Source organism: Drosophila pseudoobscura, chromosome 3 (assembly GCF_009870125.1).
Source record: "Drosophila pseudoobscura strain MV-25-SWS-2005 chromosome 3, UCI_Dpse_MV25, whole genome shotgun sequence".
Lineage (NCBI taxonomy): Eukaryota > Metazoa > Arthropoda > Insecta > Diptera > Drosophilidae > Drosophila > Drosophila pseudoobscura.
This window is the reverse complement of record NC_046680.1, coordinates 3,053,884-3,078,274: the sequence shown is the minus strand read 5'-3', so window position 1 is coordinate 3,078,274 and position 24,391 is coordinate 3,053,884. Positions and strand designations below refer to the sequence as shown.

Genomic DNA, 24,391 nt, shown 5'->3' with positions numbered 1-24,391 from the left:
TTGGTTCGCGTAGCCCGTGAGCTCCGACGGTCCCTTGTTACGCGTCACCTCGAAGTTCACAACCAGTTGCGTTAATTCGGAGAGAGAATCAAAATCTTTTCGCCTCGTAAACAACTGGTATTCCGGGAGCATGTTATCGTATATCCTTTCCAATTCCTGAGCCTCGGTGTATCCCGCGCGCTGCATCATTAGTCGAATGTCCACGAGGTACGTTTTAAACGCTTCTTTTGGTCGTTGAAAATGGGTTCGGATCTCGTCCTCTAGCCGTTGAAAGTACCGGGGAGGCAAAAAAAACTCTGAAAACTCTTTGCGAAAGGTCTCCCATGGTTCTCCACTAAGGCGGCTCGTTCGAAACCAACTCTCGGCCCGACCGGTCAACAACACGAGGATTCCTTGTGATAAGTGTCGTAGATCTATCTTATAAGTGGCTGCCCTCTCTTGCACGTGCTCAAGGAAACTTAACGGATCGCCGGACCCATCAAACACGATTCCCCAGCGGACCATTTTCTCGGTGATCGCAGCGTTAAAATGCTCCTCGTTCCAGGTGGGCCCCTTCGTTGATGGGTCCTTGCTACCGTGCAGGTTTCTCTGCGCGGCACCGACGTCGATGCCATGGAGTAGGCTCTCTGCCGGCACAGCGGATCCCGTCGCCACGATACTACGGCTACTGGCGGGTACGACATCATACGCAGCCGGGGGATGGGGTTGTAGGCTAAGAGGCGCGAGTGTAGAAGGGCGGGGGGAAAGTGGTTTAACCTCTGGAGTCACGGCGACTCCGTACTGGGCCTCCAATTCCTCCAACCGAGAGCGCGCCGTACTTGGTAAATCGGCCGAGTTTGCGAAGGTCGCGAGTCGACGTCTCAACTCTTCGACAGTTCCAGCGCTGTCTAACCCAAGCTCCGCAGTAATCATCTCCAACTCGTTCTTGCGCCTGACCGAAATCCACTTGACTCCCATGTTGAGTTGGTCCGGGTCACTGTTGCTGCACGTGGTCTACGATCAAATGTCTGGGACGTCGCCCGAGGAGTCGAAAAACGTAGCTAAGGACGCGGCGAAAGACGGGGCTCTGAATCCTTAAACGGCGAGGACGCGTGCGAGGCTATTCGGTGGTGAATTACCGGTGGGCCGCCTTGGTCGGGGACCTGGACACGGGGGCTGGCAATTAACACGCGCTTGTTCAGGGGTACTTTAGTCGTTGGTTTCTGCAGGATTGTTCCGGTTAGAATCCGTTGGTTCGTGTTCAGTTTCGGGGGGAGCGCGAGGTGGACAGAAGACGCGGGATCGCTGTCGTTGTATGTTGCGGGATAGGGACCACTGTATGCTGCGGGATAAGGACCACTGTATTTTGCGCGTTGTGTACTGATCGAAGGCAGGGGATCACTCTGTTTCACACGTTGTATGTTGACCGAATGCTGAGGATGACTGTCCCTTGCGTTGTATACAACCCGGCTTATATTGGGTCTGGCTGAACGGCCGAGCCTCTGCCGACGTCGACGTCTCGGAATCGGCCGAGAACACCACGCGAGAGAGCCGCGGGCGAATGGTTAGGTAAATAGTCGAAGATCGGGGGGTGCGGGTAGTATGAGGAAGGGATAATTTCATGTATTATACTCGTGGGTCGTTCGGCACATGCCCGCCGCCGATGCCCAGAACTGTTCTCCGGTCTTCACCCCCTCTCTCCCCACTGAAATGTAACAGAGGTCTGGCTGCCCTTGGCTCTTTCCCCACGGTACCGGGCGCTATGATCCCGCATGGTTTTGCCTGGGTATAACGGGGACCACGGAATTTTCGTTCTGCTTTGCGTGCTGCTTCGTCGCTGGTGCTTCACTTGGATTTTTTTTTTCTCTCTTTCTGCTGGACATGGGAAGGGCATCACTATGCTTTGCTTGGCTGCGGGCTGTACTTTCATTCTGTCGTTTTCCTCTCTCATTTCCTCTTTCCCGTTCTCTCCTCTTCATTTGCCGACGGCTAACGGGGATTGTACAGCTTTTCAGCCACGCTTTGCTCGCTGCTGGCCTGTACCTTCGTATCGTATTTTCTTATTGGTACCCTATAAATTTCTCCTCGGTTTGATGCGGCGCTACCTACGCGATCTACTTGTGGGTCTTTAGGCCACGAAGGGTGAAATCCCCCCCAGAAAACTATCGTTTGAATTGTCTCAACAGTCCCTGCTCGGGCGCCATCTGTAAAGTAGTGATCCTAGGCTGGGGTCAGTCTCAGTCTGCCCAGGGTCACCTACAGTTTATTTGTAAGTTGCTGAGACGTTGAGACTGGGGGGGGGGGGAGGCGGGTCGTTGGCGCAGGGATCGCCGAGCCGCCGTCAACGACGGGGCCTTCGGGAGAAATTAAGGGGGGGGGGGGAAAGCGGGCGTTGGGCCGGGCGGCGCGAAACTCACCCGAGACGCTGCACTCCCCGACTTCAGCAGGGTAAAACCCCTGTTGCCAAGGTCGAGGTGGGCCGCGGGTCCGGGGAGGTGAAGGAAAAGGATAAGGGGGGGCGCCTCTGTCGAAACGCGTACCACATCTCACTCCAGCAGGGTAAAACCCTGTTGCCAGAGTCAGAGCGGGAGCGTAGTGACCGAGAACAGTCAGGAAAACGGACGGGGAGGGGGTAGAGGGATGACCGCAGTCGGTGGTCCGACCAGAGAAAACAAATGGAAGCCAAAGAGTTCTTAATTATATGATCGAAGTTTTATTGGATTGATTCCCCTTTCACTCCCTTCTACTCCTACTACTACCTTGGCCATCGGCCAGCTCACCCGCGGATCCGGCGCCTGTGTTCCCGCAGCTCCTCCATGCTTTTCTTTCCTCTCTGGCGCGCGGCCGTTCAACACTTTTCTTTATCTCTTCACTATCCGCGACGTTCCGTCTTCGCTCGCTTCCAAAAATCGACTCCTTCTCTCGCCACGGTCGCTCGACGTTCTCCCCACGCCTCGCGCTCGTTTTCGGGCCAACGGGACTTTTCCGAAAGAGATCCGCTCTGCTGCCGGCTGAGCATGGCTCTCTCTCCTCGCTGTCTTCTTTGCGGTTGTTCCGTGTGAGCTGGCCGTTTGGCGGGATTTCGGCTATGCAAAACTTAACTAGCTTATTTACTACTATAGCATATGATTGTGACTAATACAAATCTCGCTCCATTGCGACTTACTATATTTTCAGGTTGTCTTATTATTATTATTATTAACTCTTGTTACTATGTGAGGTTCCCAGTATGGGTCCTCACAAACAAACGGCACGAGAAACCAGCGAACAACAAGGCCCGAAACTTTCCTGGTCCAAACAAATGGAAGACGAAGAGTCCGACCGGGACGTGCTGGACCTAAACCCTGAGCGGCCAACACCAGAACCGGAAACCCGGAGACCCATCCATAGAGGCACCATCCCGGGCGAATGGAATGTCCCAGAAAAATTGGAACTAGCGACAACGGCGATCGAACTAGTCAAAGCCAAACTCCTCGACCGCCCAAAACACACTCAACGACGATTCAAAATGTGGAACGAGAAACAAGAGGCGTGTTGGGTGAAGATCGGCCGAGCTGGAGATGTCCGCATAAGCGCATGGTTCCCAACAAAGTCAGGCGGCAACGCTCCACTGGGAAAGGAGGGGGGAGTGTGTCGCCCAGCGCCAGGAAAACCAAGCGCCGGCGCCACAAACACCAAACCAACCTCAATAGAATCACCAAGACAAGCCATGAAGATTAGAAAATAAGTATTAGTAGGATAAGTAGAACATAAGCGACAATACATGAAGACCTGCCACAGAATAAAAGAAATATAAATAAACAAACAATACAAACAAACAAACCACAGCTGAGCCCCACCAATGGGCCCGTAGCACAGCCAGCCACGGGCACACCCCCAGCTGACCGGGTGGGACCCACGCGCCAACGGGCACACTATCAGCCGGCCCGTGCAAACGCGTTAGGGCCCCGCAGCACAACGCGCTAGGGACAGACCGTAAGATCAGCCGCGTTTTGGGAATAAAAGGAGCTCCGCCAGAGCGATCAGCATCAGTTCGGCTCCGGCCAGTGGAGAGGTAAGCATCAGCAGCAGCCACCAGCAGACCCAGCGATCCTCCCATCCTCCTCGGAGTGCATTAAACCTCCGCCTCCCTTCTTCTCCTCGGAGCGCATTCACCCTCCGCAACATTTCTTCTCCTCGGAGCGCATTCACCCTCCGCAACATTTTCTTCTCCTCGGAGCGCATTCACCCTCCGCAACATTTACTTCTCCTCGGAGCGCATTAACCCTCCGCAACATTAATTCTCCTCGGAGCGCATTCACCCTCCGCAACATTTCTTCTCCTCGGAGCGCATTCACCCTCCGCAACATTTACTTCTCCTCGGAGCGCATTAACCCTCCGCAACATTAATTCTCCTCGGAGCGCATTCTCCCTCCGCAACATTTACTTCTCCTCGGAGCGCATTAACCCTCCGCAACATTAATTCTCCTCGGAGCGCATTCTCCCTCCGCAACATTTACTTCTCCTCGGAGCGCATTAACCCTCCGCAACATTAATTCTCCTCGGAGCGCATTCACCCTCCGCAACATTTACTTCTCCTCGGAGCGCATTAACCCTCCGCAACATTAATTCTCCTCGGAGCGCATTCACCCTCCGCAACTTTAATTCTCCTCGGAGCGCATTCACCCTCCGCAACATTTACTTATCCTCGGAGCGCATTAACCCTCCGCAACATTAATCCTCCTCGGAGCGCATTCACCCTCCGCAACATTAATTCTCCTCGGAGCGCATTCACCCTCCGCAACATTACTTCTCCTCGGAGCGCATTAACCCTCCGCAACATTAATTCTCCTCGGAGCGCATTCACCCTCCGCAACATTTACTCTCCTCGGAGCGCATTAACCCTCCGCAACATTTAATTCGCCTCGGAGCGCATTCGCCCTCCGCAACATTACCCCCCCCTCGGAGCGCATTAACCCTCCGCAACCTTTAATTCTTCTCGGAGCGCATTAACCCTCCTCCACAGAATCACTCCTCGGAGCGCAGTAACCCTCCGCAACAACCTTCCCCGCGAAGCACAGACGACCTCCGTCGATCCGGCCAGCCGACTCCCCGGCCCCGCACGCAACCATCCGCCACGTGCGGCCCAACCGAAGGACGAGCCCGCCGCAAAAACACCCGCGCCACTACTAAACTTTGTACCATTAAGCACAATAAATCTAACTCTATCTCTTTTATTACCGATCCCAGCCTGCCTTATTCTTGAACCACGAGACTCTCTTTCAGCTACCACACCCAGAGATCAAACAAATTTCTGTGGAACCCGGCGCGACGAGCATACCCCGGCCGAAGCGTCGTCACACCATTAATACGACAACAAAACACAAGTGGAGGAAACACTTAACAAATGCGATCATAAAATAAAACTAATGTAAGCAAGTACTCAAATAGACACCCTCAGTAAAGTGTATCCTCTGCGTAGGTCTAAAGATAATTATAGACTACCAAATTGTACCTCCTACCTCATTGTCAAATCACATATAAGGCTCTGATTTTAAGAATAAAATTTAGTTTGAATTTACAATTCAACTCGCAAATGTCTAGACTTTTCTTTTAAGGTCTTAACATTTTGGTCCTTCGAGACTCTCCGTTGTTTCCCCCCTGTGGTAAGAGCACGGAGTTAAACCAGCTTCCTTCAGACTGAACAAGTGTCTAGTTCACTGACAGCTAAAGGTAGCAAAATAAAAAACTTTGATTTCCCTCCTATAGGAAGGAACAGAGTATAAAATAAATTAATGAAACGAAAGTTTCAATTAAAAATTTGGAAAAATACGAGCTAAACAGGCTGTATTTTTAATAGATAACTGGGTATATCTATTGTGATCGGAGAATATAAAAAAAATAAATAAATAAAAATTAATGAAACGGGAGTTTCAATTAATAATTTTGAAAAATACGAGCTGTACAGGCTGTATTTTAATAGATAACGAAATATGTATATCTATTGTAATTGGAAAATAAACATTTTTCGCGACGGTGGCGTTTTTGAGGCCGGAACATCGAAAGAGAAAAAATAAATAAAAATAATAATCGGAAACATCGAAAGTGCTTAATGGCTAGAATTGAAAAAAAACGTGGCAAATAACTGTGACTGTGAAAAATAAATATATAAATGGGTTTGTGTGTGCCCACTGTGCCAACAACAATAACGGCAGCGACAGCGATATCAGCAGCAGCAACAGCGGTATCAGCAGCAGCGACTTCAGCGGCAGCAGTAACAACAACAGAATTCATCAGCTAAGTCTCATATTTCAAATTGTTTTTAAGCCTAATTAAGTAAAACTAAAAAAAATTAAACTAAGATGTTGTCGGAACAAATAATTAAGCTATTAGAGGCTCAAGCAGCGATAGCAAGGGAGATTAAAAAGATTGAAGCTGGTTATTTGACCAGCGATGTAATCCAAAGGTTAGGAGGCCTTAAAAACAAAGTTACAGGCAATAATTCTGCACTGTTAACATATGGTGTAGCGCCATTTGAATTATAATAATTGTTATTAGGATAGTATTTCATGAAGTCTAGTGTAAGTTAGGCTAGGGCAAAGCGGGAGCGCAATAAAAGCTCGTTCTCTCGCTCTTGGCGAATTCGCCCCGCTTTGCAACCGTAGGTAAGGTAGGCATAGAAGAAATTGTTAATATATGAAAAGAAGTCGAGAAAAATCCCTTAAATCGAACGCACGCACCCCCTTTCTTTCGTCGTATTAAAATAAAAAAAATTTCGGTATTGTTATTTAGAAAAACTATTCTAAAATTTCATGGCGCCCCCGGGTGGACTCGCAATTTAAACGTACATATTAATTCAAGTGGAAAGGCAAAAAGTGACAGTGACACAGTGAAGAAAAGATAAATAGCCTAAATCTATTGTACATACATACATACATACATGTACATGCATATGTGCGGCAGCCAATTGCCAAATTGACCGCGACGTGTGTGCAAATAATCAAACAAACCAAACTAAAAATCACCGCGTCGGTCGTGCAATACCCTGTCTGCAGCTACATATATACAAGAGGAGAGTACAGCACCTGGAATTTCCTATCTTCCCAAGAGGTATTTGTGCAAAAAAGTGAAAGCTCGAGTGAAGACGAAAAGATTAAAAAACTCGCAATTATTGTCTTGTGCTGAAACAATTGCACCTCGCTTTCAATTCTTGGCACATACGTATGACATAGTAGAGCTAGATTGCATGCTGTAGTAAGAGTTGAGCATATATATTAATACATATATACATACATATGTACATCTAACCCTCTTGGACGCAATAACTACACATATACATAACTCATTTTAACTGCAATCGCTGTCGCCCCTTTCCCCTTTCTCGTTTTCGTTGTGTCAAATATATGTATAGTTGGGTCGTTGGCCAAGCACGCATACCAATACGCAGCTGCAGCGGTGAATTTTTTCGTCTCGCTTTCGCTCTTCACCGATGCTTATCGTTGTTCTTTTGTTTGGCGCGCTTGATCCAAACCGAACACCAATTGACGCGCTACCCTGTTTTCGTCGGGTATATTCGTTTGGTGTCAGTAGGATCCAACTATCAATTAAGACAAAGTCGTGCCTCGCAAATCAATTTAGCGTCGATCGTTGTCGGTGCATACGCATACACAACATTAATTCTTCAGAACTGCAGCGGTGAAATTTTTCGTTTTCGCTTGTCACCAGTGCAGTTCGTTGGTATCCTTGTGTGGTTTTCGTGTACGCGCCAGCCAAGCGACGCTCTACCCTAAATTTTTCGGGTATATTGGTTTTTCACCGCGTTTGGGTACAATTACCCATTATTTCATTGAGTGCCTCGGCATTAAATACGATTATTAGAAACGATCTTTCGCCTTTAGTTGCTTGTATCGAGAATCAATATGACCTCAAAAGCCAACAATATCGTCCTTGAAGAGCTGAAGAAAAAGCGCAGTTGCCGTGTCAAAGGCATTCGTTTATTAGCGGACCGTTTAGAAGCGGGGGATATTCCGCTGGTATTGACGGAGCTCGAGTGCAGACTCGAAACGCTGATGCGTAGCATTGACACGGCACGCGAATTTGGAGTCGAGTTGGAAGAACTCTCAATTGTCACAAAGGCAAAATTAATGTCTCTCATTTGCGCATTAAAGACAGCTGATGAGAAAATACCGGCAGTACCAGCTTATGGTGGCCCAACTCGTGCTCGCCTTCCGAAGTTAGCTCTGCCACAGTTCAGCGGCAACTTTTCGGACTTTAAAAACTTCATAGGTTTATTCGAGACTCTAGTTCATAATGACCAAAGCATTTCAATTATCGAAAAGTTCAACCATTTGCTTTCGTGTCTCTCCGGTGAAGCGTTGGGAACAGTTAGGGCTTTCCAAGTAACCGAGACCAACTACGAGAAAGCAATGGCTAGCTTAAAACGGGTCTACGATAATGATTGCCTGATCTTTAAAAATCACATTGATGCCCTATTTAATCTTCCCAAAATGACCCAGCAATCAGCATCGTCCTTAAGGAACCTTATCGTTACCGCCTCATCCATATATGGTTCGTTGTTGTCGATAGGCGATGATAAAAAGATCTCGAATGCGATGATTATTCATCTCGTCTTGAGCAGAGTGGATCCGGTGACCAAAGAGAAATGGGAAGAACAGCTCGATTATGACAAACTGCCACTTTGGACGGACTGTGAAAAGTTGCTTAATCGCAGACATCAGCATCTTTCGGCCGAAAATTCGGACAAACCAAAGCAGGAGCAGAAAGCTGTGCCAAGCAAGCCGCATAATCGGAGCTCATTCGCGTGTTCCACCGCGAATACTAAAAATCAACAATGCAGCTACTGCAATGCGAAAGGCCATTTGTTGACAGAGTGCAGTCCATTTGGTCGGCTAGCAGTAATGCAAAGGTTCGAATTCGCAAAAACTGCATCCTTGTGCATCAATTGTCTGCAGCCAGGCCACTCTGTAGTACGATGCAAAGCTAAGAAGTGTCGAGTGTGTGGCTGCTCACACCATACCTTATTGCATAGGTACACAGTGGCGAATAAAAGTCTAGCGTTACCATCACCCCCAGAGAATTCGTCTCCTCCTCCCAATCAGAATCAACCTTCCACTTCGCATGCTCTCCATGCGACAGCTATGGATAGAGTTATTCTGGCTACGTCGATCGTAAGCGTCCGAACAAATAATGGTGAACATGTTTTGGCCCGAGCTCTGCTTGACTCGGGGTCTCAAACCAATTTTATAACTGAGGACTTCGCACAGCGCTTACAGATCCGTAGGGAGGAGTCGTGTATCAACTTGCTTGGTATTGGTGAATCCAATTCACAAGTCAAGAAAAAGATACACACGGTAGTGAAGTCGCGAATTACTGGTAGTGAGTTTTCGGTTGATTTCTGGATTCTAAGGTCCATTTCGGGGTATCACCCTGATCAGACACTTAACGTGAGTGACTGGAAAATCCCGAAGAACTTACCACTTGCAGACCCATATTTCTTCAAGCCACAGAAGATAGATATGTTGATAGGTGCAGAAACATTTTTCGAACTTCTATCGGTTGGTCAGATTCGACAAGGTCCTGACTATCCAACTCTGCAGAAAACGCTTCTCGGCTGGATTGTGTCGGGCAGATACACTCCAAAGGTGACTGCCACCCAAGAAGCTAGGAATTGTTTGAGTTGTCGAGAAGAGTCAGTGATCCACATCGACAATACATTACAAAAGTTTTGGTCACTGGAAGAATTGCCGTCTTCTAAAAAGTCTTTATCTCCTGAACACAAGTTATGTGAAAAGCATTATAGAAGGACTACTCAGGTCGTGCCTTCAGGTCGGTTTGAAGTAAGACTGCCGTTCAAATCAGATCCCAGTATCTTAGGCAACTCCTTTGAAGTGGCTAAACGGCGGTTTTTATCGCTTGAAAAAAGATTGTCTCGTGACCCCGAGTTGCAGAAAATGTACTTGGAGTTCATGGAAGAGTACCTCTCCTTGGGTCACATGTCTACCACAGACAACACAATCCCCAAAACTCCACATTATTTCATTCCACATCAGTGTGTGTTGAGGCCTCAAAGCACGTCGACCAAGCTCCGCGTCGTTTTCGATGCGTCTTGTAAAACGTCCTCTCAGGTGGCCTTGAACGACATATTGCTGTATTCGACATTGCTCCGATTCAGACTACACAGGTACGCCTTGACAGCCGATGTTAAGAAGATGTATCGCCAAGTCTGGGTCGCTGATGCGGATAGACAATTCCAGCTCATAGTGTGGAGAAGAGACCCGTCTGAGTCTTTGAGAATATACCAGCTCAACACCGTAACCTATGGGACTGGACCAGCCCCATTTTTGGCAATTCGGTGTTTGAAGAGGTTGAGTGAGTCTGCAAAACTCTCATTCCCTAAAGCTGCTGAAGTTATCGACTCCGACTTCTATGTCGATGACATGTTGACTGGTGCTGGTTGCGTAGAGGAGTTAAAGACAATTAAGTCTGATGTGGCTCAGGTTCTTCAAACCGCTGGGTTTGAATTGACTAAATGGTTTTCGAACTCACCTGAGGTCACCGCATCCGAGAGCACAGTTAAACCGATAACGATCTCGGACTCAGAGTCAACTAAGGCGTTAGGAATATCGTGGCTGCCACACGAAGACGTCTTTAAGTTCCAAATTGACACGTCAGTTATGGGTCTCCGAGCGACAAAACGGAACATCTTATCGGTGACATCAAAGCTGTTTGACCCCCTTGGCTTGTTAAGTCCTTTAGTAATTAAGGGAAAGATCCTACTGCAGGAGCTTTGGCTCAACAAGCTAGATTGGGATGAGTCAATTCCAATGAACTTGGAAACAGCATGGAACTTATTAAAAGAATCCTTGGGTCAGTTGGAGAAGATTACCATACCTCGATTTGTGCATACTGATCCCATGTCACCGATTCAAGTACATGCCTTTGCCGACGCATCCATGAGAGCTTATGGAGCCTGCGTCTATCTCCGTAGAAAGACTGCAGAAGGTTTCAAGGTCTCCTTGTTGACTGCAAAGTCGAAAGTAGCGCCACTCAAGACGAAAACGCTCCCAAGGCTTGAGTTATGTGCCGCTCACCTTCTAGCGGACCTTTGTCACCGAATCAAATCACTGCTTAAGGTTCCAATTGATAAAATGATATTCTGGCCAGATTCAGAAGTTACTCTTCATTGGATCAGATCCCACCCTTCGTCGTTGTCAACATTCGTTGCGAACCGAGTAGCGGAGATTCAAGAGTGGTCAAGTGAAGCTACGTGGCGGCATGTGCCAACAAAACAGAACCCAGCAGACATAGTTTCGAGAGGTTGTGATGTAGAGGAAATCGTGCAGTCGAACTGGTTTGGAGGACCAGAGTTCTTAAAGTTTGAAGAAGAGAGCTGGCCCAGAAATCCACACTTCGAGCTTTCCGAAGAAGAGATACAGATGGAAAGTCGGAAGAAATCGGTCGGACTGACCGTCGCGGCCAAGCCAAATTACTTAGTGGATGTAATCGAGGGATACTCGTCACACCTCAAACTGCTAAGAGTGTTCGTTTTCGTGTTCCGCTTCATCCGAAAATGCAAAGACAAAAGTCTCAACTTTGGAAAAATTCCGTCATCCGTAGAATACGACGAGGCGTTTCTAAAAATAGTCGAAATAACACAGAAAAATGAGTCTCAAGAAGATATTGAAAGGATTCGCAAAGCCACCAAGTTAGGCCCCAGTCTTCAGCGTTTGAATCCCTTCATCCATGAAGAGGCTGGGACTTGGTGCTCTTTTTCGTTGTTGCGAGTTGTGGGGCGACTAGTTAACGCTCCTATGTCATATAATGCCAAGTTTCCTTTGGTATTGACAAAACGCTCGCAGTTTGTGCAGACATACTGCATCGCTATCTGCATCAAACGAATTTTCATGCCGGCCCACGAGCACTCAGGCGCCTGAATGCTCAGGCGGTCTGCGGGGCGACAGTTAGGTCGTTTATTCGTTGCTTTAGATGCAAGCCGCTACTCCAGACCCAAATGATGGGCAACTTACCCGCAGACCGGCTCCGTGCTCTCCGCCCATTTTCAGTATGTGGCGTTGATTTTTGTGGCCCAGTCTATACGACTCTGAAAATTTGTGGAAGGCCCCCTTATAAGTCCTACATAGCGTTATTTGTCTGTTTTGCGTCCAAGGCGGTTCATTTAGAAATTGTTTCCGATTTGACGACTAATTCCTTCTTGTTGGCATTCCAAAGGTTCGTCGGTCGTCGAGGATGTCCGCAACGCGTGAACTGCGACAACGCGACAAATTTCGTCGGAGCAAGTCGCCACTTCAGCGAACTGCGGAGGAAGATAGAGGCGGAAGCGGACGCGATACGCGAATTTGCGTCAAGAAGCGGGTGCGAGTTTGCCTTCATACCGCCTCGTGAACCGCACATGGGCGGACTTTGGGAGGCCGGTGTGAAGTCTGCCAAGGGCCTACTCCTACGGGCAGTCGGAAGCGCTCTCCTCACCGCAGAGGAGCTGGAGACCGTGCTGGTCGGAATCGAGGCGGTACTCAACTCGCGCCCGCTAGGACCCCTAAGCCCAGACCCAAGCGACGGAGACGCGCTGACTCCCGGGCACCTGCTGACAGGCGGGCCGCTCATCGCACCCCCAGCACCCAGGACCCCGGACCAGGAGGGTCTGAGCTGCTTAAAGCGATGGCGGCTTGTCTCGTCAGCCAGGCAAATGTTCTGGCAGCGATGGTCCCGGGAGTATGTGCTGGGATTACAAATAAGATTCAAGTGGCACCAGGAGGAGCCAAACATAAAGGAAGGCGACCTCGTAATCGTCGCCGAAGACAACCTGCCCCCTCAACAGTGGCTCCTCGGAAGGGTGGTCGGAACAACCGCCGGGCAGGACGGAAGGGTCAGAGTGGTCGAGCTAAGGACGAGCAGCGGAGCCACGTTCAGGAGGCCGATACACAAATTGGCGCTTCTGCCAATGGTTTGAAGCCTTCCAGGCCTTCAACGGGGCCGGTGTAGCGCCATTTGAATAATAATAATTGTTATTAGGATAGTATTTCATGAAGTCCAGTGTAAGTTAGGCTAGGGCAAAGCGGGAGCGCAATAAAGGCTCGCTCTCTCGCTCTTGGCGAATTCGCCCCGCTTTGCCACCGTAGGTAAGGTAGGCATAGAAGAAATTGTTTTAATATATGAAAGGAATCGAGAAAAATCCATGAAATCGAACGCACGCACCCCTTTTCTTTCGTCGTATTAAAATAAAAAATTGCAGTCACCCAAGAAATTTCGGTATTGTTATTTAGAAAAACTATTCCAAAATTTCATGGCGCCCCCGGGTGGACTTGCAATTTAAACGTACATATTAATTCAAGTGGAAAGGCAAAAAGTGACAGTGACACAGTGAAGAAAAGATAAATAGCCAAAATCTATTATACATACATACATACATGTACATGCATATGTGCGGCAGCTAAATTGCCAAATTGACCGCGACGTGTGTGCAAATAATCAAACAAACCAAACAAAATCAGTCTGCAGCTACATATAAACAAGAGGGGAGTACAGCACCTGGAATTTCCTATCTTCCCAAGAGGTATTTGTGCAAAAAATTGAAAGCTCGAGTGAAGACGAAAAGATTAAAAAACTCGCAATTATTGTCTTGTGCTGAAACAATTGCACCTCGCTTTCAATTCTTGGCACATACGTATGACATAGTAGAGCTAGATTGCATGCTGTAGTTAGAGTTGAGCATATATATTAATACATATATACATACATATGTACATCTAACCCTCTTGGACGCAATAACTACACATATAACTCATTATACCCGATACTCAAAATGAGTATTGGGGTATATTAGATTTGTTCTAAAAGTAGATGTGTGTAACGTCCAGAAGGAATCGTTTCCGACCCTATAAAGTATATATATTCTTGATCAGCATCAATAGCCAAGTCGATTGAGCCCTGTCTGTCTGTCCGTCCGTCCGTCTGTCCGTCTGTCCGTCTGTCCGTCCGTCCGTCTGTCCGTCCCCTTCAGCGCCTAATGCTCAAAGACTATAAGAGCTAGAGCAACGATGTTTTGGATCCAGACTTCTGTGATATGTCACTGCTACAAAAATATTTCAAAACTTCGCCCCGCCCACTTCCGCCCCCACAAAGGGCGAAAATTAGTGGCATCCACAATTTCGACGATACGAGAAAACTAAAAACGCAGAATCGTAGAAGATGACTTTATCTTTTAGAGTGCAAAATCTGAACCAATCGTATAAATATTATAGCCAGAATCACGAAAACAATTTCATTCTTTCTCGCTCTGTCTCACTCTAACACACCGGTTTCATGGTCGGTTTTGCCAATTGCAAAATTTGCGCATTAAAGACAGCTGATGAGACAATACCGGCAGTACCAGCTTATGGTGGCCCAACTCGTGCTCGCCTTCCGAAGTTAGCTCTGCCGCAGTTCAGCGGCAACTTTTCGGACTTTAAAAACTTCATAGGTTTATTTGAGACTCTAGTTCATAATGACCAAAGCATTCCAATTATCGAAAAGTTCAACCATTTGCTTTCGTGTCTCTCCGGTGAAGCGTTGGCAACAGTTAGGGCTTTCCAAGTAACCGAGACCAACTACGAAAAAGCAATGGCTAGCTTAAAACGAGTCTACGATAATGATTGTGTGATCTTTAAAAATCACATTGCCCTATTTGCCCTATTTAGTCTTCCCAAAATGACCCAGCAATCAGCATCGTCCTTAAGAAACCTTATCGATACCGCCTCATCCATATATGGTTCGTTGTTGTCGATAGGCGATGATAAAAAGATCTCGAATGCGATGATTATTCATCTCGTCTTGAGCAGAGTCGATCCGGTGACCAAAGAGAAATAGGAAGAACAGCTCGATTATGACAAACTGCCACTTTGGACGGACTGTGAAAAGTTGCTTAATCGCCGACATCAGCATCTTTCGGCCGAAAATTCGGACAAACCAAAGCAGGAGCAGAAAGCTGTGCCAAGCAAGCCGCATAATCGGAGCTCATTCGCGTGTTCCACCGCGAATACCAAAAACCAACAATGCAGCTACAGCAATGCGAAAGGCCATTTGTTGACAGATTGCAGTCCATTTGGTCGGCTGGCAGTAATGCAAAGGTTCGAATTCGCAAAAACTGCATCCTTGTGCATCAATTGTCTGCAGCCAGGCCACTCTGTAGTACGATGCAAAGCTAAGAAGTGTCGAGTGTGTGGCTGCTCACACCATACCTTATTGCATAGGTACACAGTGGCGAATAAAAGTCTAGCGTTACCATCACCCCCAGAGAATTCTTCTCCTCCTCCCAATCAGAATCAACCTTCCACTTCGCATGCTCTCCATGCGACAGCTATGGATAGAGTTATTCTGGCTTATCGCTTGAAAAAAGATTGTCTCATGACCCCGAGTTGCAGAAAATGTACTTGGAGTTCATGGAAGAGTACCTCTCCATGGGTCACATGTCTACCACAGACAACACAATCCCCAAAACTCCACATTATTTCATTCCACATAAGTGTGTGTTGAGGCCTCAAAGCACGTTGACCAAGCTCCGCGTCGTTTTCGATGCGTCTTGTAAAACGTCCTCTCAGGTGGCCTTGAACGACATATTGATGGTCGGTCCTACGATACAGGATGAGCTGTATTCGACATTGCTCCGATTCAGACTACACAGGTACGCCTTGACAGCCGATGTTAAGAAGATGTATCGCCAAGTCTGGGTCGCTGATGCGGATAGACAATTCCAGCTCATAGTGTGGAGAAGAGACCCGTCTGAGTCTTTGAGAATATACCAGCTCAACACCGTAACCTATGGGACTGGACCAGCCCCATTTTTGGCAATTCGGTGTTTGAAGAGGTTGAGTGAGTCTGCAAAACTCTCATTCCCTAAAGCTGCTGAAGTTATCGACTCCGACTTCTATGTCGATGACATGTTGACTGGTGCTGGTTGCGTAGAGGAGTTAAAGACAATTAAGTCTGATGTGGCTCAGGTTCTTCAAACCGCTGGGTTTGAATTGACTAAATGGTTTTCGAACTCACCTGAGGTCACCGCATCCGAGAGCACAGTAAAACCGATAACGATCCCGGACTCAGAGTCAACTAAGGCGTTAGGAATATCGTGGCTGCCACACGAAGACGTCTTTAAGTTCCAAATTGACACGTCAGTTATGGGTCTCCGAGCGACAAAACGGAACATCTTATCGGTGACATCAAAGCTGTTTGACCCCCTTGGCTTGTTAAGTCCTTTAGTAATTAAGGGAAAGATCGTACTGCAGGAGCTTTGGCTCAACAAGCTAGATTGGGATGAGTCAATTCCAATGAACTTGGAAACAGCATGGAACTTATTAAAAGAATCCTTGGGTCAGTTGGAGAAGATTACCATACCTCGATTTGTGCATAGTGATCCCATGTCACCGATTCAAGTACATGCCTTTGCCGACGCATCCATGAGAGCTTATGGAGCCTGCGTCTATCTCCGTAGAAAGACTGCAGAAGGTTTCAAGGTCTCCTTGTTGACTGCAAAGTCGAAAGTAGCGCCACTCAAGACGAAAACGCTCCCAAGGCTTGAGTTATGTGCCGCTCACCTTCTAGCAGACCTTTGTCACCGAATCAAATCACTGCTCAAGGTTCCAATTGATAAAATGATATTCTGGCCAGATTCAGAAGTTACTCTTCATTGGATCAGATCCCACCCTTCGTCGTTGTCAACATTCGTTGCGAACCGAGTAGCGGAGATTCAAGAGTGGTCAAGTGAAGCTACGTGGCGGCATGTGCCAACAAAACAGAACCCAGCAGACATAGTTTCGAGAGGTTGTGATGTAGAGGAAATCGTGCAGTCGAACTGGTTTGGAGGACCAGAGTTCTTAAAGTTTGAAGAAGAGAGCTGGCCCAGAAATCCACACTTCGAGCTTTCCGAAGAAGAGATACAGATGGAAAGTCGAAAGAAATCGGTCGGACTGACCGTCGCGGCCAAGCCAAATTACTTAGTGGATGTAATCGAGGGATACTCGTCACACCTCAAACTGCTAAGAGTGTTCGTTTTCGTGTTCCGCTTCATCCGAAAATGCAAAGACAAAAGTCTCAACTTTGGAAAAATTCCGTCATCCGTAGAATACGACGAGGCGTTTCTAAAAATAGTCGAAATAACACAGAAAAATGAGTCTCAAGAAGATATTGAAAGGATTCGCAAAGCCACCAAGTTAGGCCCCAGTCTTCAGCGTTTGAATCCCTTCATCCATGAAGAGGCTGGGACTTGGTGCTCTTTTTCGTTGTTGCGAGTTGTGGGGCGACTAGTTAACGCTCCTATGTCATATAATGCCAAGTTTCCTTTGGTATTGACAAAACGCTCGCAGTTTGTGCAGACATACTGCATCGCTATCTGCATCAAACGAATTTTCATGCCGGCCCACGAGCACTCAGGCGCCTGAATGCTCAGGCGGTGTGAGGGGCGACAGTTAGGTCGTTTATTCGTTGCTTTAGATGCAAGCCGCTACTCCAGACCCAAATGATGGGCAACTTACCCGCAGACCGGCTCCGTGCTCTCCGCCCATTTTCAGTATGTGGCGTTGATTTTTGTGGCCCAGTCTATACGACTCTGAAAATTTGTGGAAGGCCCCCTTATAAGTCCTACATAGCGTTATTTGTCTGTTTTGCGTCCAAGGCGGTTCATTTAGAAATTGTTTCCGATTTGACGACTAATTCCTTCTTGTTGGCATTCCAAAGGTTCGTCGGTCGTCGAGGATGTCCGCAACGCGTGAACTGCGACAACGCGACAAATTTCGTCGGAGCAAGTCGCCACTTCAGCGAACTGCGGAGGAAGATAGAGGCGGAAGCGGACGCGATACGCGAATTTGCGTCAAGAAGCGGGTGCGAGTTTGCCTTCATACCGCCTCGTGAACCGCACATGGGCGGACTTTGGGAGGCCGGTGTGAAGTCTGCCAAGGGCCTACTCCTACGGGCAGTCGGAAGCGCTCTCCTCACCGCAGAGGAGCTGGAGACCGTGCTGGTCGGAATCGAGGCGGTACTCAACTCGCGCCCGCTAGGACCCCTAAGCCCAGACCCAAGCGACGGAGACGCGCTGACTCCCGGGCACCTGCTGACAGGCGGGCCGCTCATCGCACCCCCAGCACCCAGGACCCCGGACCAGGAGGGTCTGAGCTGCTTAAAGCGATGGCGGCTTGTCTCGTCAGCCAGGCAAATGTTCTGGCAGCGATGGTCCCGGGAGTATGTGCTGGGATTACAAATAAGATTCAAGTGGCACCAGGAGGAGCCAAACATAAAGGAAGGCGACCTCGTAATCGTCGCCGAGGACAACCTGCCCCCTCAACAGTGGCTCCTCGGAAGGGTGGTCGGAACAACCGCCGGGCAGGACGGAAGGGTCAGAGTGGTCGAGCTAAGGACGAGCAGCGGAGCCACGTTCAGGAGGCCGATACACAAATTGGCGCTTCTGCCAATGGTTTGAAGCCTTCCAGGCCTTCAACGGGGCCGGTGTAGCGCCATTTGAATAATAATAATTGTTATTAGGATAGTATTTCATGAAGTCCAGTGTAAGTTAGGCTAGGGCAAAGCGGGAGCGCAATAAAAGCTCGCTCTCTCGCTCTTGGCGAATTCGCCCCGCTTTGCCACCGTAGGTAAGGTAGGCATAGAAGAAATTGTTTTAATATATAAAAGGAATCGAGAAAAATCCATGAAATCGAACGCACGCACCCCTTTTCTTTCGTCGTATTAAAATAAAAAATTGCAGTCACCCAAGAAATTTCGGTATTGTTATTTAGAAAAACTATTCCAAAATTTCATGGCGCCCCCGGGTGGACTTGCAATTTAAACGTACATATTAATTCAAGTGGAAAGGCAAAAAGTGACAGTGACACAGTGAAGAAAAGATAAATAGCCAAAATCTATTATACATACATACATACATGTACATGCATATGTGCGGCAGCTAAATTGCCAAATTGACCGCGACGTGTGTGCAAATAATCAAACAAACCAAACAAAATCAGTCTGCAGCTACATATAAACAAGAGGGGAGTACAGCACCTGGAATTTCCTATCTTCCCAAGAGGTATTTGTGCAAAAAATTGAAAGCTCGAGTGAAGACGAAAAGATTAAAAAACTCGCAATTATTGTCTTGTGCTGAAACAATTGCACCTCGCTTTCAATTCTTGGCACATACGTATGACATAGTAGAGCTAGATTGCATGCTGTAGTTAGAGTTGAGCATATATATTAATACATATATACATACATATGTACATCTAACCCTCTTGGACGCAATAACTACACATATAACTCATTATACCCGATACTCAAAATGAGTATTGGGGTATATTAGATTTGTTCTAAAAGTAGATGTGTGTAACGTCCAGAAGGAATCGTTTCCGACCCTATAAAGTATATATATTCTTGATCAGCATCAATAGCCAAGTCGATTGAGCCCTGTCTGTCTGTCCGTCCGTCCGTCTGTCCGTCTGTCCGTCTGTCCGTCCGTCCGTCTGTCCGTCCCCTTCAGCGCCTAATGCTCAAAGACTATAAGAGCTAGAGCAACGATGTTTTGGATCCAGACTTCTGTGATATGTCACTGCTACAAAAATATTTCAAAACTTCGCCCCGCCCACTTCCGCCCCCACAAAGGGCGAAAATCAGTGGCATCCACAATTTCGACGATACGAGAAAACTAAAAACGCAGAATCGTAGAAGATGACTTTATCTTTTAGAGTGCAAAATCTGAACCAATCGTATAAATATTATAGCCAGAATCACGAAAACAATTTCATTCTTTCTCGCTCTGTCTCACTCTAACACACCGGTTTCATGGTCGGTTTTGCCAATTGCAAAATTTGCGCATTAAAGACAGCTGATGAGACAATACCGGCAGTACCAGCTTATGGTGGCCCAACTCGTGCTCGCCTTCCGAAGTTAGCTCTGCCGCAGTTCAGCGGCAACTTTTCGGACTTTAAAAACTTCATAGGTTTATTTGAGACTCTAGTTCATAATGACCAAAGCATTCCAATTATCGAAAAGTTCAACCATTTGCTTTCGTGTCTCTCCGGTGAAGCGTTGGCAACAGTTAGGGCTTTCCAAGTAACCGAGACCAACTACGAAAAAGCAATGGCTAGCTTAAAACGAGTCTACGATAATGATTGTGTGATCTTTAAAAATCACATTGCCCTATTTGCCCTATTTAGTCTTCCCAAAATGACCCAGCAATCAGCATCGTCCTTAAGAAACCTTATCGATACCGCCTCATCCATATATGGTTCGTTGTTGTCGATAGGCGATGATAAAAAGATCTCGAATGCGATGATTATTCATCTCGTCTTGAGCAGAGTCGATCCGGTGACCAAAGAGAAATAGGAAGAACAGCTCGATTATGACAAACTGCCACTTTGGACGGACTGTGAAAAGTTGCTTAATCGCCGACATCAGCATCTTTCGGCCGAAAATTCGGACAAACCAAAGCAGGAGCAGAAAGCTGTGCCAAGCAAGCCGCATAATCGGAGCTCATTCGCGTGTTCCACCGCGAATACCAAAAACCAACAATGCAGCTACAGCAATGCGAAAGGCCATTTGTTGACAGATTGCAGTCCATTTGGTCGGCTGGCAGTAATGCAAAGGTTCGAATTCGCAAAAACTGCATCCTTGTGCATCAATTGTCTGCAGCCAGGCCACTCTGTAGTACGATGCAAAGCTAAGAAGTGTCGAGTGTGTGGCTGCTCACACCATACCTTATTGCATAGGTACACAGTGGCGAATAAAAGTCTAGCGTTACCATCACCCCCAGAGAATTCTTCTCCTCCTCCCAATCAGAATCAACCTTCCACTTCGCATGCTCTCCATGCGACAGCTATGGATAGAGTTATTCTGGCTTATCGCTTGAAAAAAGATTGTCTCATGACCCCGAGTTGCAGAAAATGTACTTGGAGTTCATGGAAGAGTACCTCTCCATGGGTCACATGTCTACCACAGACAACACAATCCCCAAAACTCCACATTATTTCATTCCACATAAGTGTGTGTTGAGGCCTCAAAGCACGTTGACCAAGCTCCGCGTCGTTTTCGATGCGTCTTGTAAAACGTCCTCTCAGGTGGCCTTGAACGACATATTGATGGTCGGTCCTACGATACAGGATGAGCTGTATTCGACATTGCTCCGATTCAGACTACACAGGTACGCCTTGACAGCCGATGTTAAGAAGATGTATCGCCAAGTCTGGGTCGCTGATGCGGATAGACAATTCCAGCTCATAGTGTGGAGAAGAAGTATACTCTCAATGTGGACCCATCTGAGTCCTTGAGAATATACCAGCTCAACACCGTAACATATGGGACTGGACCAGCCCCATTTTTGGCTATTCGGTGTTTGAAGAGGTTGAGTGAGTCTGCAAAACTCTCATTCCCTAAAGCTGCTGAAGTTATCGACTCCGACTTCTATGTCGATGACATGTTGACTGGTGCTGGTTGCGTAGAGGAGTTAAAGACAATTAAGTCTGATGTGGCTCAGGTTCTTCAAACCGCTGGGTTTGAATTGACTAAATGGTTTTCGAACTCACCTGAGGTCACCGCATCCGAGAGCACAGTAAAACCGATAACGATCCCGGACTCAGAGTCAACTAAGGCGTTAGGAATATCGTGGCTGCCACACGAAGACGTCTTTAAGTTCTAAATTGACACGTCAGTTATGGGTCTCCGAGCGACAAAACGGAACATCTTATCGGTGACATCAAAGCTGTTTGACCCCCTTGGCTTGTTAAGTCCTTTAGTAATTAAGGGAAAGATCCTACTGCAGGAGCTTTGGCTCAACAAGCTAGATTGGGATGAGTCAATTCCAATGAACTTGGAAACAGCATGGAACTTATTAAAAGAATCCTTGGGTCAGTTGGAGAAGATTACCATACCTCGATTTGTGCATACTGATCCCATGTCACCGATTCAAGTACATGCCTTTGCTGACGCATCCATGAGAGCTTATGGAGCCTGCGTCTATATCCGTAGAAAGACTGCAGAAGGTTTCAAGGTCTCCTTGTTGACTGCAAAGTCGAAAGTAGCGCCACTCAAGACGAAAACGCTCCCAAGGCTTGAGTTATGTGCCGCTCACCTTCTAGCAGACCTTTGTCACCGAATCAAATCACTGCTCAAGGTTCCAATTGATAAAATGATATTCTGGTCAGATTCAGAAGTTACTCTTCATTGGATCAGATCCCACCCTTCGTCGTTGTCAACATTCGTTGCGAACCGAGTAGCGGAGATTCAAGAGTGGTCAAGTGAAGCTACGTCGCGGCATGTGCCAACAAAACAGAACCCAGCAGACATAGTTTCGAGAGGTTGTGACGTAGAGGAAATCGTGCAGTCGATCTGGTTTGGTGGACCAGAGTTCTTAAAGTTTGAAGAAGAGAGCTGGCCCAGAAATCCACACTTCGAGCTTTCCGAAGAAGAGATACAGATGGAAAGTCGGAAGAAATCGGTCGGACTGACCGTCGCGGCCAAGCCAAATTACTTAGTGGATGTAATCGAGGGATACTCGTCACACCTCAAACTGCTAAGAGTGTTCGTTTTCGTGTTCCGCTTCATCCGAAAATGCAAAGACAAAAGTCTCAACTTTGGAAAAATTCCGTCATCCGTAGAATACGACGAGGCGTTTCTAAAAATAGTCGAAATAACACAGAAAAATGAGTCTCAAGAAGATATTGAAAGGATTCGTAAAGGCACCAAGTTAGGCCCCAGTCTTCAGCGCTTGAATCCCTTCATCCATGAAGAGGCTGGGACATGGTGCTCTTTTTCGTTGTTGCGAGTTGGGGGGCGACTAGTTAACGCTCCTATGTCATATAATGCCAAGTTTCCTTTGTTATTGACAAAACGCTCGCAGTTTGTGCAGACATACGTTCGCTATCTGCATCAAACGAATTTTCATGCCGGCCCACGAGCACTCGTGAGTATCCTTAGACAGCGCATTTGGATAGTGAATGCTCAGGTGGTCTGCAGGGCGACAGTTAGGTCGTGTATTCGTTGCTTTAAATGCAAGCCGCTACTCCAGACCCAAATGATGGGCAACTTACCCGCAGACCGGCTCCGTGCTCTCCGCCCATTTTCAGTATGTGGCGTTGATTGTTGTGGCCCAGTCTATACGACTCTGAAAATTCGTGGAAGGCCCCCTTATAAGTCCTACATAGCGTTATTTTTCTGTTTTGCGTCTAAGGCGGTTCATTTAGAAATTGTCTCCGATTTGACGACTAATTCCTTCTTGTTGGCATTCCAAAGGTTCGTCGGTCGTCGAGGATGTCCGCAACGCGTGAACTGCGACAACGCGACAAATTTCGTCGGAGCAAGTCGCCACTTCAGCGAACTGCGGAGGAAGATGGAGGCGGAAGCGGACGCGATACGCGAATTTGCGTCAAGAAGCGGGTGCGAGTTTGCCTTCATACCGCCTCGAGCACCGCACATGGGCGGACTTTGGGAGGCCGGTGTGAAGTCTGCCAAGGGTCTACTCCTACGCGCCATCGGAAGCGCTCTCCTCACCGCAGAGGAGCTGGAGACCGTGCTGGTCGGGATCGAGGCGGTGCTCAACTCGCGCCCGCTAGGACCCCTAAGCCCAGACCCAAGCGACGGAGACGCGCTGACTCCCGGGCACCTGCTGACAGGCGGGCCACTCATCGCACCTCCAGCACCCAGGACCCCGGACCAGGAGGGTCTGAGCTGCTTAAAGCGATGGCGGCTTGTCTCGTCAGCCAGGCAAATGTTCTGGCAGCGATGGTCCCGGGAGTATGTGCTAGGATTACAAATCAGATGCAAGTGGCACCAGGAGGAGCCAAACATAAAGGAAGGCGACCTAGTAATCGTCGCCGAGGACAACCTGCCCCCTCAACAGTGGCTCCTCGGAAGGGTGGTCGGAACAACCGCCGGGCAGGACGGAAGGGTCAGAGTGGTCGAGCTAAGGACGAGCAGCGGAGCCACGTTCAGGAGGCCGATACACAAATTGGCGCTTCTGCCAATGGTTTGAAGCCTTCCAGGCGTTCAACGGGGCCGGTGTAGCGCCATTTGAATTATAATAATTGTTATTAGGATAGTATTTCATGAAGTCTAGTGTAAGTTAGGCTAGGGCAAAGCGGGAGCGCAATAAAAGCTCGTTCTCTCGCTCTTGGCGAATTCGCCCCGCTTTGCCACCGTAGGTAAGGTAGGCTTAGAAGAAATTGTTTGAATATATGAAAAGAAGTCGAGAAAAATCCCTGAAATAGAACGCACCCCTTTTCTTTCGTCGTATTAAAATAAAAAAAATTGCAGTCATCCAAAATTTCGGTATTGTTATTTAGAAAAACTATTCTAAAATTTCATATGGAGTAGTCGATCATGACTACTATAAGAGACAGCAGTACGAAAAAATAATTAAAAATATAGAGGACATACATAAAAAGTA

General features: G+C 47.6%; 3 protein-coding genes across 3 annotated transcripts; all 3 read left to right on the top strand.

Moving 5' to 3' along the window:
* Positions 1-6,941: 6,941 nt before the first annotated feature.
* On the top strand, positions 6,942-13,030 carry LOC117183652 (uncharacterized). The gene is made up of 2 exons (XM_033378256.1): positions 6,942-7,068; positions 12,208-13,030. Exon 2 carries the CDS (start codon positions 12,389-12,391, stop codon positions 12,944-12,946), a length of 558 nt encoding a protein of 185 aa, XP_033234147.1. The 5' UTR covers positions 6,942-7,068; positions 12,208-12,388; the 3' UTR covers positions 12,947-13,030.
* Positions 13,031-13,500: 470 nt separating this feature from the next.
* Positions 13,501-18,526, top strand: LOC117183653 (uncharacterized). Its single transcript, XM_033378257.1, has 2 exons — positions 13,501-13,549; positions 17,704-18,526. The coding sequence occupies exon 2, from the start codon at positions 17,885-17,887 to the stop codon at positions 18,440-18,442; it is 558 nt and encodes a 185-aa protein (XP_033234148.1). The 5' UTR covers positions 13,501-13,549; positions 17,704-17,884; the 3' UTR covers positions 18,443-18,526.
* A 422-nt stretch (positions 18,527-18,948) lies between these two features.
* Positions 18,949-24,012, top strand: LOC117183651 (uncharacterized). The gene is made up of 2 exons (XM_033378255.1): positions 18,949-19,045; positions 23,239-24,012. Exon 2 carries the CDS (start codon positions 23,336-23,338, stop codon positions 23,975-23,977), a length of 642 nt encoding a protein of 213 aa, XP_033234146.1. The 5' UTR covers positions 18,949-19,045; positions 23,239-23,335; the 3' UTR covers positions 23,978-24,012.
* Positions 24,013-24,391: the final 379 nt, after the last annotated feature.

Coding starts and splice junctions, on each gene's coding strand:
- LOC117183652 (XM_033378256.1), top strand. CDS start 12,389: ATGGGCGGACTTTGGGAGGCCGGTGTGAAGTCTGCCAAGGGCCTACTC.
- LOC117183653 (XM_033378257.1), top strand. CDS start 17,885: ATGGGCGGACTTTGGGAGGCCGGTGTGAAGTCTGCCAAGGGCCTACTC.
- LOC117183651 (XM_033378255.1), top strand. CDS start 23,336: ATGGAGGCGGAAGCGGACGCGATACGCGAATTTGCGTCAAGAAGCGGG.